At 31.3% G+C, this 14,321-nt stretch overlaps 2 protein-coding genes across 2 annotated transcripts in view; one reads left to right on the forward strand and one right to left on the reverse strand.

Annotated features, from left to right (window-relative positions):
- LOC130622507 (sperm-associated antigen 16 protein-like) overlaps positions 1–8,822 on the reverse strand; it is a 34,490-nt gene extending 25,668 nt beyond the window's left edge. The window contains exons 1-5 of the mRNA XM_057437966.1: positions 8,665–8,822; positions 7,579–7,647; positions 7,165–7,238; positions 6,858–6,887; positions 6,343–6,425 (exon numbers count right to left, since the gene is read on the reverse strand). Of these exons, the coding sequence (XP_057293949.1) occupies positions 6,343–6,425; positions 6,858–6,887; positions 7,165–7,238; positions 7,579–7,647; positions 8,665–8,707 (299 nt within the window). The 5' untranslated portion in view covers positions 8,708–8,822. The remainder of the gene's footprint in view (positions 1–6,342; positions 6,426–6,857; positions 6,888–7,164; positions 7,239–7,578; positions 7,648–8,664) is intronic.
- A 3,189-nt stretch (positions 8,823–12,011) lies between these two features.
- Positions 12,012–13,429, forward strand: LOC130622510 (ADP-ribosylation factor-like protein 6). Its single transcript, XM_057437969.1, has one exon. It carries the CDS (start codon positions 12,045–12,047, stop codon positions 12,597–12,599), a length of 555 nt encoding a protein of 184 aa, XP_057293952.1. The 5' UTR covers positions 12,012–12,044; the 3' UTR covers positions 12,600–13,429.
- The last annotated feature ends 892 nt before the right edge of the window (positions 13,430–14,321 follow it).

Consider the following 14,321-nt stretch of genomic DNA (forward strand, 5'->3'; position numbering starts at 1 on the left):
TACGTTGCAATTCTTCGCTTCACATTGCATTTCTTCACTTTACATTGCATTTCTTCGCTTTACATAGCATTTCTTCCCTTTAGAAAGCATTTTTTCGCTTTACATTGCATTTCTTCGCTTTAGATAGCATTTTTTCGCTTTACATAGCATTTCTTCGCTTTAGATAGCATTTTTTCGCTTTACATAGCATTTCTTCGCTTCACATTGCATTTCTTCGCTTTACATAGCATTTCTTCGCTTTTCATAGCATTTCTTTGATTTACGTTGCAATTCTTCGCTTCACATTGCATTTCTTCACTTTACATTGCATTTCTTCGCTTTACATAGCATTTCTTCCCTTTAGAAAGCATTTTTTCGCTTTACATTGCATTTCTTCACTTCACATTGCATTTCTTCGCTTTACATAGCATTTCTTCGCTTTTCATAGCATTTCTTTGATTTACGTTGCATTTCTTCGCTTCACATAGCATTTCTTCACTTTACATTGCATTTCTTCACTTCACATTGCATTTCTTTGCTTATTATTGCATTTCTTCACTTTACGTTGCATTTCTTCGCTTTTTATTGCATTTCTCCACTTCACATTGCATTTCTTCGCTTTACATTGCATTTCTTCGCTTTAGATAGCATTTTTTCACTTTACATAGCATTTCTTCCCTTTAGAAAGCATTTTTTCGCTTTACATAGCATTTCTTCGCTTTACATAGCATTTCTTTGCTTTACATAGCATTTCTTTGCTTTACATAGCATTTCTTCACTTCACATTGCATTTCTTCGCTTTACATAGCATTTCTTCGCTTTACATAGCATTTCTTTGCTTTACGTTGCATTTCTTCGCTTCACATAGCATTTCTTCCCTTTACGTTGCATTTCTTCGCTTTAGATAGCATTTCTTTGCTTTTTATTGAATTTCTTCATTTTACGTTGCATTTCTTTGCTTATTATTGCATTTCTTCATTTTAATTTGCATTTCCTTGCTTTTTATAGCATTTCTTCACTTTACATTGAATTTCTTCGCTTTACTAGCATTTCTGTGAATTTCATTGCATTCCTTTGCTTTTCATTGCATTTCTTTATTTTTCACTGCATTTCATCACTTTACGTTGCATTTCTTCGCTTTTTATAGCATTTCTTTGCTCTTTATTGCATTTCTTCGCTTTTCATCGCATTCCTTCACTTCACATAGTATTTCTTCACTGTTCATTGCATTCCTTTACTTTACATTGCATTTTTTCGCTTTACATAGCACTTATTCGCTTTACAATGCATCCACACGCTTTCCATTGCATTTCTTTGCTTTAAATAGCATTTATTTTGTTTACATTACATCTCTTTACTTTACATTGATTTCTTCACTTCACGTTGCATTTCTTTGCTTAACATTGCATTTCTTTACTGTAGAGTGCATTTCTTTATTTTACATTGCATTTCCTTGCTATATATGCATTTCTTCGCTTTACATAGCATTTCTTTGCTTTTTATTGCATGTCTTCAATTTACATTGCACTTCCTTCACTTTACGTTACATTTCTTAACTTCACATTACATTTCTTCGTTTTTCATTGCCTTTCTTCATTTTTTTAATGCATTTCTTCGCTTTTTATTGCATTTCTTTGCTTCTCATAACATTTCCTGGCTTTTCATGGCATTTCATTGTTTTACATAGCATTTCTTCGCTTTACATAGCATTTCTTCACTTTACTAGCATTTCTTCGATTTTCATTGCATGTCTTCACTATACATTGCACTTCTTTAACTTTTGATTGCATTTCTCCACTTCACATTACATTTCTTCGTTTTTCATTGCATTTCTTCACTTTTCACTGCATTTTTTCGCTTTACATAGCATTTCTTCGCTTTAGAAAGCATTTTTTCGCTTTACATAGCATTTCTTCGCTTTACATAGCATTTCTTTGCTTTACATAGCATTTCTTTGCTTTACATAGCATTTCTTCGCTTTACATAGCATTTCTTCACTTTACATAGCATTTCTTCCCTTTAGAAAGCATTTTTTCGCTTTACATAGCATTTCTTCGCTTTACATTGCATTTCTTCGCTTTACATAGCATTTCTTCGCTTTACATAGCATTTCTTCCCTTTAGAAAGCATTTTTTCGCTTTACATTGCATTTCTTCACTTCACATTGCATTTCTTCGCTTTACATAGCATTTCTTCGCTTTACATAGCATTTCTTTGCTTTACATAGCATTTCTTCGCTTTACATAGCATTTCTTCACTTTACATAGCATTTCTTCCCTTTAGAAAGCATTTTTTCGCTTTACATAGCATTTCTTCGCTTTACATAGCATTTCTTCGCTTTAGATAGCATTTTTTCGCTTTACATAGCATTTCTTCGCTTTACATAGCATTTGTTCGCTTTACATAGCATTTCTTCGCTTTACATAGCATTTCTTCGCTTCACATAGCATTTCTTCGCTTTAGAAAGCATTTTTTCGCTTTACATAGCATTTCTTCGCTTTACATAGTATTTCTTTGATTTACGTTGCATTTCTTCACTTTACATAGCATTTCTTCGCTTTTTATTGCATTTCTCCACTTCACATTGCATTTCTTCACTTTACATTGCATTTCTTCGCTTTACTAGCATTTCTGTGATTTTCATTGCATTCCTTTGCTTTTCATTGCATTTCTTTATTTTTCACTGCATTTCTTCATTTTACGTTGCATTTCTTTGCTTATTATTGCATTTCTTCATTTTAATTTGCATTTCCTTGCTTTTTATAGCATTTCTTCACTTTACATTGCATTTCTTCGCTTTACTAGCATTTCTGTGATTTTCATTGCATTCCTTTGCTTTTCATTGCATTTCTTTATTTTTCACTGCATTTCTTCATTTTACGTTGCATTTCTTCGCTTTAGATAGCATTTCTTCGCTTTTTATTGCATTTCTTCACTTTAGATAGCATTTCTTTGATTTACATAGCATTTCTTTATTTTTCACTGCATTTCTTCATTTTACGTTGCATTTCTTTGCTTATTATTGCATTTCATCACTTTACGTTTCATTTCTTCGCTTTTCATTCCATTTCTTTGATTTACATAGCATTTCTTCGCTTTAGATAGCATTTCTTTGCTTTTTATTGCATTTCTTAACTTTACGTTGCATTTCTTCGCTTTACATAGCATTTCTTCGCTTTACATAGCATTTCTTAACTTTACGTTGCAATTCTTCACTTTACATAGCATTTCTTCACTTTACATAGCATTTCTTCGCTTTACATTGCATTTCTGCACTTCACATTGCATTTCTTCGCTTCACATAGCATTTCTTCCCTTTAGAAAGCATTTTTTCGCTTTACATAGCATTTCTTTGCTTTACATAGCATTTCTTTGATTTACGTTGCAATTCTTCACTTTACATAGCATTTCTTCACTTTACATTGCATTTCTTCACTTCACATAGCATTTCTTCCCTTTAGAAAGCATTTTTTCGCTTTACATAGCATTTCTTTGCTTTTTATTGCATTTCTTAACTTTACGTTGCATTTCTTCAGTTCAAATTACATTTCTTCGTTTTTCATTGCATTTCTTCACTTTTCACTGCATTTCTTCACTTTACATAGCATTTCTTCACTTTACATTGCATTTTTTCGCTTTACATAGCATTTCTTTGCTTTACATAGCATTTCTTCGCTTTAGAAAGCATTTTTTCGCTTTACATAGCATTTCTTGGCTTTTTATTGCATTTCTTTACTTTACGTTGCATTTCTTTGCTTTTTATTGCATTTCTTCACTTTACGTTGCATTTCTTTGCTTTTCTTTGCATTTCTTTGCTTTTTATTGCATTTCTTCGGTTTACATAGCATTTCTTTGTTTGACATTACAATACTTGGCTTTCTATTGCATTTCTTTGTCTTACATAGCATTTCTTCGCTTTAGATAGTATTTCTTTTCTTTAGATAGCATTTCTTTGCTTATTATTGCATTTCATCACTTTACGTTGCATTTCTTCGCTTTTTATTGCAATTCTTCACTTTCCATTGAATTTCTTCGCTTTTTATTGCATTTCTTCACTTTTCATAGCACTTCTTCGCTTTACATAGCATTTCTTCGCTTTTCATAGCATTTCTTCACTTTACGTTGCATTTCTTTGCTTTTTATTGCATTTCTTCACTTTCCATTGAATTTCTTCGCTTTTTATTGCATTTCCTCGCTTTATATAGCATTTTTGTTTTGTTTTATAACTTATTTATTTTCTTTACTTGCATTTCTTCACTTTAAATTGCATTTCTTCACCTTCCATTGTCTTTGATTTTTATTTCACTTCTTTGCTTTACATTATATTTCGTAGTTGAACCCTAACCCTAAGCGTAATGAGTTAAAGGATTTTTTCCAAATATTTAAAAAAATTTTTGTCATTAATTGCAAATTCTGGCCATGCATTGTTTCACAATTGAAGGAGTTGGGCATCGCAAGACAAGAATTAAATGTGAATATTTCTAATTTAATCGGTTAGGAGTTAAGCATGTGTGCTTTGTCCAGGAGGCATAAGGTTAGTAAATAGAGGATCCAGATATGTTCTCTGTTTTTCTAAGGAAAGAGTAGCTTTATTAATTAATTTGATTATAAAGAATCTGGGATGCGTCGTAAAAATATGATTAAGTTCTTGGAAATATTAACGTCAAAGTAGTCTACATATCATTTGTGTGTTAATTAATCCAGCAATTTCATATTGCTTTTATTCCTTTTTATTTTTAATTTCTATTATTTTCTTTCAATCTTATTTACATTGCTTTTAATTATGTTATCTGCAAAATCTATAATTTTATTTTTGTCTTCTTCATATATGTTTTATTGACGTTGTGTGCAATTTCCTTTATTTTATCTCTAATTTACATTTCTTTTATTCGTGTTGATTGCAATTTCCACCATTTTTTTCTGATATTTTTTTAATTTTTTTTATCCAATTTGCTTGTAATTTCTATAAGTTTCTTTTCTTATTTTTTATATTGCATTCTTTTCATATTCTGTAATTTTTTTTCATTTATATTGTTCGCAATTTCTATCATTTTTATAATTTCTTTATATTTTATTTATCCAAGTTGTTTACAATTTCCATCATTTTCTTTTTTATTTTCTTCTTTATATTATCTTTTTCATGTTGTTTGCAATTTCTATCATTTTCTTTTCATTTTTATATTTCTTTTATTCACATTTTTGCAATTTCTATCATTTCCTTTTCTTATTTATGTTTGTTTCATATAATAATACCGAGCTTCCGTGTATCTGTGTGTGACTTTTGCAAAATCGATTATATTCTTCACAATTTTCTTTACTAAAGTCAATAAAACATGACCCATATATTTGCTCTGTAATTCATGAAACTTTGATGCTAAAATAATATTGACGTCAAGGGAAAGTATATTAACATTATTGAAGCCATTACAATGCACTTAAAACTTTGAGGGCAAATAACTTGGAAATAAGGTGGTGAGGTTAGTAATTTTTCACTGCGTGGGTACCTAGGGTCCACCTGGGACCAATTTGGGTAAGTTTCGTAAGCCTGGGTCCCTGAATCCGAATCGGAATGAACGGATTGATGACGTCATCAAAAACTCTTTAAACCACCATATTTTCATAATCGTTTGTCAAAAGTACATGATCTTATACATTTGATAGGGACTTAGCTGACGTCAGTAAAATTTTAAAACCTTTATATCTTCTTTTCGGTTCGTCAAAAGCGCATGATACTATACATTTTTTTTATCAGCGTTTCAAGCTCTGCACATTACAGGAAACGGATAATCAAACTCGCCAATTTTTTTAGTTATGCACTGCTGACGTCATCAAACGACCTAACACAACATATTTTTTCCATCTTCTTTATATTTCTCTTATTTATATTGTTTGCAATTTCCATAATTTTCATTTGATTTGATTTACAATATTCTATTTTTCTTTGGAATGTTATTGCAGTTTCTTTCCATGCTGTTGGTAGCTGATCTATTATGTCATTAAATTTTGTATGCATTTTTTTCATTTCCTTGTGTTAAATTTATTTCCTCTACGTTGTTGTTTGTTGTTTCGCCTTATTTCCTTTTCCCCATCTCATTTTGTTTGCAAATTTTCAAGATTACTTGATTGCTTGCTTCCAATTTCTCTGTTTTTTTCGTTTATTTTCTTTGCATTTCTTTTATTTTCCTTCTCAATTTGATTCCATGATGTTTTCAATGCTCATATTAATTTTGTTTTAAACGAAACAAGTCGTTTATTTGCATATTTTTTATATGTTCCGCATTATACAACACATAACACTGAATAAAAATACAGATAGTGGCTCAAAGGGCTAATAGAACATTTTCCTAGAAAGGATTATTTTACCATTCAGTTTGAAAACAGTCGAAGGTTCTCTTCATATCCATTCTTGCAAGAAAGTTTTGAATGAAATCTTCCACCACTTCAGCCTGAATAATCAATTTCATTAGGAGTTATATCACACATGTTCTTTACAAACAACCAAAAAGAGTCAAAAACAGAGGCCAAACTATACTGCATCAATTTAAAAACATTCGGTGGATTAAAATTGGAACAATTAGTTTAAATTAAGGATCAGGTTGAGATTATAAATGAGTTGTTTTATGATATGGTGCATTCTATTAAAAAATAAATTAGTTTTTTGTGCATGTCAAGTTGTTTATGAATTGCGAAGAAAAATTGATTTTTGAAGCTAATATAAATATATAGTTCCCCTTGGGTTAAACATTAAAACTTAAAAAAAAGTGTGTTTGATTATTTTTAGGGTGTGCATCTCTAACTATAGGTTACTTTGTGGCTTTGTTAAATGTATTATAGCAAAGTTGTTTATAACGTTTATGTTGCTTTGTGAAGAAACCTACCTTTGGATCAACATTATCTTCATTGTGCAGCTAAAACATAATTAATTCATACTTATCAATAATTTTGAATATTTTTAGGGTGTTATTCTTAGAAAAAACAAATTTGACTGCATTTTTGCAATTAAAACTTAGAGATTAAGCAAAATCTCCCAGGTTTACTTTTACTGTGTATAGCATTGTTAAGCAAAGTTGTTGGAAATTTGATCCTGGTCTTAGAACTAGTCAAAATAATATAAATAATGAAATAATCTCTGCTATTTTTCTTTTACTTTAATATGCAAAAAACTTAAATAAAAGAAATATATACCTCTTCTGAACTAGTGGTTTCCTTTTTATTAGATGTTCGAAAAGCAGTTTCGAAATCTTCATCCACTTCGTTATCTAAACAATTTTATTCTTTTATAGCTAAAACAAACTGGACAAAAGAATACTTATATTACAGTCATTTGTTTATTATTATAATTATGATTGTTCTATTAAATCTGCTATAGAGTATTTTAGAAGGTGTAATATTCAAAGTATGTTCAGTGTGTGTTTACATTTATGTTGGCTTAGTTTCCGAATGAACAAAATAATCCTGGGTAAAAAAGTGTATTTCAAATTAAGCAAATAAGAAATCAAAGTTGCTCCATTCACATCAATTTTTGCCAATACACTGAGCTTCAAGATTAATTTAGCATTATCAAAATTTGTTTTTCAGCAGACTGAAAAAGTGATTTACCAGATACGTAATCTGTAGTAACCTCCTCATATTTGAAGTCATCATCACTATCTGGTTCAATTGATGCATCTATCAAGAAAAAAACCCAGAAAAAGTCAATACATTATGGTCTTAAATACATTATATTACCATACATATGATATTGTGATATATATATTATGATATTGAAGAGGTACTTTCAGTTTCTCAACAAACAGTCAGGGAAATCCTCTAATTCAGCTGTACAGCTTAATTTAGATGTCAGCTTAATAAGGATGTATAATACAGTCTAATAAAAAACTTTGACCATCAAAAAACGTATTTAACTGAATTTTAGCACCAATCTAACTGAATAAATCCAATATATTTTTTAAACCCAGGGTGCTAGAAATAATGTAGTGTTCAAACTGACAATGAAAGAGCTGTAGCGCTAATTCTGCTAAAATTTACAATTTTCTAATTTAGATGTATGTCACCTAAGTAAGGTGTCCAACACACAGCTTTTTGGAGGTCTCCAAATGAAGCTATTCTTGTGGTCAGAATGTTCTCCTATTTATATATATATTATTTAGTGTGGTAATGTTCAGGAAGCCAGTGCAAAAATAAATATGTACGCTTCCTAACAGAGGTGCTTTGAAAACACAACACGTGGAAAGACTGTAAGTGTGTTGCATTTAATATCTAACCTTATAAATATGATTCAGCTAAGACGGTCTGTTTTATCATTTTTTTGGTACGTAATATAAATCTCACTTGGACGCTCCACCTTGTTGACCCCGCACTAGGCTATGCGACTGGACATTGGATGTTAATGATATAAAGAGTTTTTTACAAATGGAGACTCATTCCATGCCAATAAGCTTACTTATATATTAATTTCTCAATAAACCTGAGCGCATGAATTGCTTTAGCTAGCTAACTACATATTTTTACCTTTGCTTGAAAATGTGTTTAGCTAGTGCTAGCAACGAAAGGGTAAGTTGCCTGCGCTCAGTAGGCTGGGCCGCTGTGTGGCTGTAGCATCAGAGCAGAGCAATCATTTTTCCACAAAAAGCATAACGGTTATAGCTATAACTAAGTTAAAAGAACATTTCGCAATTTCAATACCTTCTAAAAAGAACAGATCCTCTTTTATGTGAGAGTTATCCATCGTCAAATATTCGCAGTTAGGTTAACTAATTGACCTTTTACTAAATTTCATTGACCTGTCCAGCTAATCTACCATTTTCATACTTCGAATATTAAACTGTTTCCATGGAAATTTCATACTCCCAGGATCAATCTAAACCAAGGTAGATGTTATTAGACTACTGTGGTTTAACATACTAACTTTAAACACTTTCTTTGTTCGTGCGACCAAGGCAAACAACACTAATGGCGGATATGTTGCGGGGATGCGATTTGTTTTGCTTGAATGTTGAATCTTTATTTAGCTATTATTATTTAATCGTTATTTGTTTCTCTGTTTATATACTTTGAGACATTCTGGTCACGCTCATTAGAATAGATGGAATTTCATCATGACGTTTGTTTACCTTTCATCGGTTAGCTCATTGGCTGTGGCATTTTCGTGGCAGAAAAAAAATATATTAGGATTTGTGAGGAGAGGTATTTTTCTGTGAATATACCCCAGAGTCTGGGGTTTGCTGGGGTAATTTTCGAATTAGAAAGACCTCTGACCCCAGACATTCCCATATTTCCTGTTCTTGGGGGGGCTTTCTGGGGTAATTATTGCACCACAAAATAATTAAAGGACTCGGCTACTTTAGCATATTTATTTGTGATCGTTTAAACAACTGCTGTGTATGGTGTCACACATGTTTGGGAGCCGAACAAAGAGTAATGAACTTTGCCGTATGGCTTCCATGAAGACACTTATGTGTAATTAGCATTAAAGTTACTCTGAAGTTGTTTTAAAATTTGAAATGAATACATAAAACTAGCTAATTTTTTCATATTAAGCTCTCTACACTCATGCTAACTGTTGATCACAAAATTTTTTATACTATATAGAAGTCACATTTCGTTGATTGGACATGCATAGCTATGTTTATATATATTTATAGATAGCTAAGATTCTAATTATGCCTTGTTGGCTAATTTATTTGTCCATTCCTCATTTTTAGCTCTATCCACCAGTTAGGTTTTTCTTCCATTCAGATTAATTTTGCCAAGGTAAAATTAGAATTAAAATGAAATCCCTAGAAAAGCACCAAAATGCCTTGGCAAACTTTGCACTGTGGGGCATGTGTCTATGGTCTGTCCAACCTTGTTCCCTTATTGAGTAACTCTATTTTTCCACGACCATGCAATCGAGTGATCTGCATGAGTGGTATTTTTTACGACCTCTATCAAGTGATTGTGTGTCTTGTGCTTTACCTGACTGAGGTACAAAAATTTATTCTAAAGATATCAATATTTCTATAATACTATACTTTATGTTAGATATATATATACAGTACAGTCTGAATGTAATCTACCGCGGACACGAAACTCGTATGAATAGTTACACAGAGCAATAACATTGCGATAGCTTTTGTTTTTTTAAGAAAATAATTGCATCGCTGATAAACAATGACCCCACGCGATCGATTGTTTGATCACAATAGGTTGCAAGATCAATTTTAGCAATCTATTTTGCGCGAACTCTTTTGAATTTTTTAATTGCAGTAATTAAGCGTTTTTTTTAGATCGCATTTTAAAAGTTTATAAACAAAAAGCGACGATAGAAATGTTTTTTAGATCGCATTTTAAAAGTTTATAAACGTAAAGCGGTAATAGAAATGTTTTTTTAGATTGTATTTAAAAGTTTAAAAATGAAAAGGGGCGGTAGAAATTTTTTTTAGATCGCTTTTTAAAAGTTTAAAATCTAAAAGCGGCGATAGAAATGTTTTTCAGATCGCATTTTAAAAATTTAAAATTGAAAAGCGGCGATAGAAATGCTCTTTTAGAGCGTATTTTAAAAGTTTATAAACGAAAAGCGGCGATGGAAATGTTTTTTTAGATCTCATTTTGAAAGTTTAAAAACAAAAAGCGGCATTTAATAGTTGTGAACAACAATGCTTCTCGTATGTTTCTTAAATTAAATGCTCTGGAATCTTTTTAATTAATTGAATAAACAATACATTCTTGCGCAATTTATTATAAAACTTCGCAAAAGATTTTTATTACTTAATTACTTCACGTTAATACTTAGGGAATAGCTTATCAATACATTTAAGTTTAAGATTTTATGTAAACAAAATTTACCTACACTTCCGCTCAGTGTTTTGCCTTTTTTAAAAGCATTTTAGCAAGAAAGATACTCACCCGATTAAGGTAAGTCTGACCTGATCAGGAAGTTGTGCCATTACTTGATCGGTAATTACCATCCTTGAGGTAGAGTCAAATGATAGAGGAAAGATCCCATACTTGAATGTTGTGAGTTAAAACATCACAAAAAATGATTTTTGCTGATAAGACTGTATATTTTTCTAATTGTTTTATAATTTGGCACACACACAAAGATATTGTTATTTATGGTTAGCTTCTTGGCTTTGTGGCTTCACAACAATGTATTTAATGTCTTTATTTAAATAGGAAATATGGAATCATTGGTTTGCTCCATTAACGAATCCCATTGAATCCACAATGGCATTTAGCTTTTGCTGTCATAAATGCTGTGAGGCAGACTCGACGACGTCAAAATTCTGCTGTAGAAATTTTTAAATCACACAAAAATGTACATACAAACTTTTTTCAACTTACTGATGTATTGCTAGCAATTTTTTAAAAAAATAATCATTAAAAAACATATATGTATATATACTTAAACAAAAAAACACCTTTTTGATAAATCGAGCACTCCAAGCTTTGAAATGTTAAAAGTGCGAGCGACCTTAAAATAACGTAATTAAGAAAAAATTAAAAAAATTTAAGTAACAAAATTCCTTTGCCCCTGTACACTACACAGAGATTGCTGTTTTGTTCCAGTTATGTCCACACCTGAGAATTTAAGAGGCAATGGAAATATGCTCTAGAATTTCTTTTTTTGTTGTTTTTAGTTTCTTTTTGGCATGTGTAACACTCAAAAATTTGCTGTTATGATTTTGACAATTTAGAGGAGCTCCGAATTGTCAAAATTACAACAGTGAAATTGTTCTTTAGTGGCTTTGTCGTTTATTTAATTCCACAAACACTCCAGTCCTAACTAATTTTCACAGCTGGATTAATTTTTAATTTTCAACCAACCTTCTCTATGGATTTCAGCCTAATTTATTGTGACTTTACCCAAATTTTTCAAAGCTCACTAGAATTATTATCTACAAATTTAGGGTGATTCATTGAAAAAAGCTTGCCTCCATTCCAGTTTATTTTAATAATTTTTTTTATCTTTTTGATAAAACTGAAGGACTTATATATATATTTGAAAAAAATGCTAAGTTGGCTCATATGGCATTTTTTACAGCATTATCACTTTTTATCATATTTTTCAGGCTAAACTTAACATGGGTTTTCTGGACAAACTTTCATCGATATTTGGTGTAAAGAAAAGGGAAGCTAGTATATTATGTCTGGGTTTGGACAATTCTGGTAAAACAACGATCATTAACAAGTTGAAACCAGATAAATCTCAAACAACAGATATAGTGCCAACAGTTGGATTTACAGTTGAGAAAGTTCAGATGCCTGGACTTGCTTTTACTGTTTTTGATATGTCTGGTCAAGGCAAATATCGTAATCTCTGGGAGTACTACTACAAGGATGCGCAGGCCATTATATTTGTCATTGACAGTAGTGATAAATTTCGCATTGTAGTTGCAAAAGAAGAATTAGACACATTACTCAGTCACAATGATCTCAGAGGAAAGCGAATACCTGTCTTGTTTTTTGCCAACAAGATGGATATGCGAGACTCGCTGACACCAGTACAAGTGTCAAATTTGCTAAAACTTGATGAGATAAAAGACAAAGCCTGGAATATATGTGCAAGTAACGCAATCACAGGAGAAGGTCTACACACAGGCGTGGAGTGGTTAACCGAGCAGCTGCAAATGAAATAAAAAAGAGTTTTCTTCTAAATAAGATGCATTATGTGAGCCTGACGAATTGAATTTGGTTTTTAGTAAATTATCATGGTCGTTGAATGTTATATTTTTGACTTCTTTTAGTTTCTGTTTAACTGTTTGACAAAAAGGGAAAGACCTGAAGTTTCAAGAATCCTGATGTAAATTCTTAGCAGTTTTTTAAAATTTTATTTTGTTATGTAATTTGATGCACAGAAGTAGATGTGCCATCACTGCAATAAGGAGGGTGTCTGCCAGACTCCAGATCATTGAAAATTTGAAAACCTTGATAACAGACTAGGGGACCTTAAAAACCTTGAATGTCTATCAAACTCTGGAAAAAACTTGAAATATAAACATTTCCAATAACAATTTTTTTTTCTAGTTATAAAACTTTGTCTAGCAGTAATGTTGTGCTTGCTTGTTTTAAATAATTAACTTCCAATAAGTGCAGGGATTTAGCGCTGTCATTACTTGAATGTGTACCTATTGTGTGTGCTTAGGAACCTTAAAAATATCACAAAAATTTATAAACCGTGAAATTGCTTGAAAATTTTGCCAAACACCCTGATAATGTATTTTTGCCTGTTTCTGTCAATGTAACAGGTGGATTTTTCACATGTTACATTATGTATGTACTCTCAATGTTGGTAAAACGCGACATAAGTGTTAGCATCCAAGCAAATTTTTATTAAAAACACTATTTGACGAAACGTCAATATCATGTAAATATGCGCATGGCTGTTTATTTATTTATTTGTTTTTTTATCTATTGCAAATTCAGTGGAATATATATACATGATTTAAATAGTGGTATTACATTTACATTCATGATTTTTTGTTTGTTTGAGTGTTGGCTGAAGAAGGGAAGGGAAGAAATGTTTGCGGGAAGAAATTATTACAAAACTCATTTTAAAGGAATTTATGTTAACTTATTTTTGCGATTTTGGCCCCTATTTAAAAAAATTAGTTTCGCAAAATAACATTTACTGTACTTAAAGCTTGTTGTTGGTATTATGTTATACAGGCCAATGTTTATCTGCTATTTTATTTCTAGAGAAATGTGTTGATATCTTCTCTAGATTAGTCTTAGATGACTTCTGGTTATACCAAATTATTATTAGATTGACATCTACTTGAATTACGCTACAAATTTTAACAGTTTAAAGAACATTTTTTTCCTTGTGATTTTTAAGATTTTAAATGTTCTTTGCTCATGTATCATCAATACTAAATCACGTCCCAATAGCTTCTTTTTTGCTTTCGCGATGTGAATGTTGGCGCGCAGGAATGCGAAAGATAAGCTCTGGGGACGAGTCTATATTGGTTCTGCACTTTAAGGCAAAGCTTAGCTGGTATTGCAAAATCACGAATATTGTCCATACATACATTTTTAAAAAAAAAATTAATATTTGGAGCAGATGCTATGATTGCTTAGCAGTAATCCCTCAAAGTTAAGAAATTAAAAGTATGTTTTCTTATTCCTGTCCGAAGAGGTAAGCAGCATAGTAGAACATGTGCGCAAATAGCATTGGCGTGTGACACCATGCCTCATTTCCCAGTAAGATTAAAATTGGATTTTAGTTTCTAGGGGAATGTTCGTGTGACCACGAAGTTATATTATTGTATTCATAAGAAAGTTTGAATTAACTGCAATGTAACGACACCTTTGCCAACACTTTTTTTGTAGAATTAATTAAAACGGCAACCTCGATCCCA

Source organism: Hydractinia symbiolongicarpus, chromosome 12 (genome assembly GCF_029227915.1).
Source record: "Hydractinia symbiolongicarpus strain clone_291-10 chromosome 12, HSymV2.1, whole genome shotgun sequence".
In the NCBI taxonomy this organism is placed as follows: Eukaryota; Metazoa; Cnidaria; class Hydrozoa; order Anthoathecata; family Hydractiniidae; genus Hydractinia; species Hydractinia symbiolongicarpus.

Excerpts from the sequence above, each read along its gene's own strand:
- LOC130622510 (XM_057437969.1), top strand. The coding sequence starts at position 12,045 with ATGGGTTTTCTGGACAAACTTTCATCGATATTTGGTGTAAAGAAAAGG.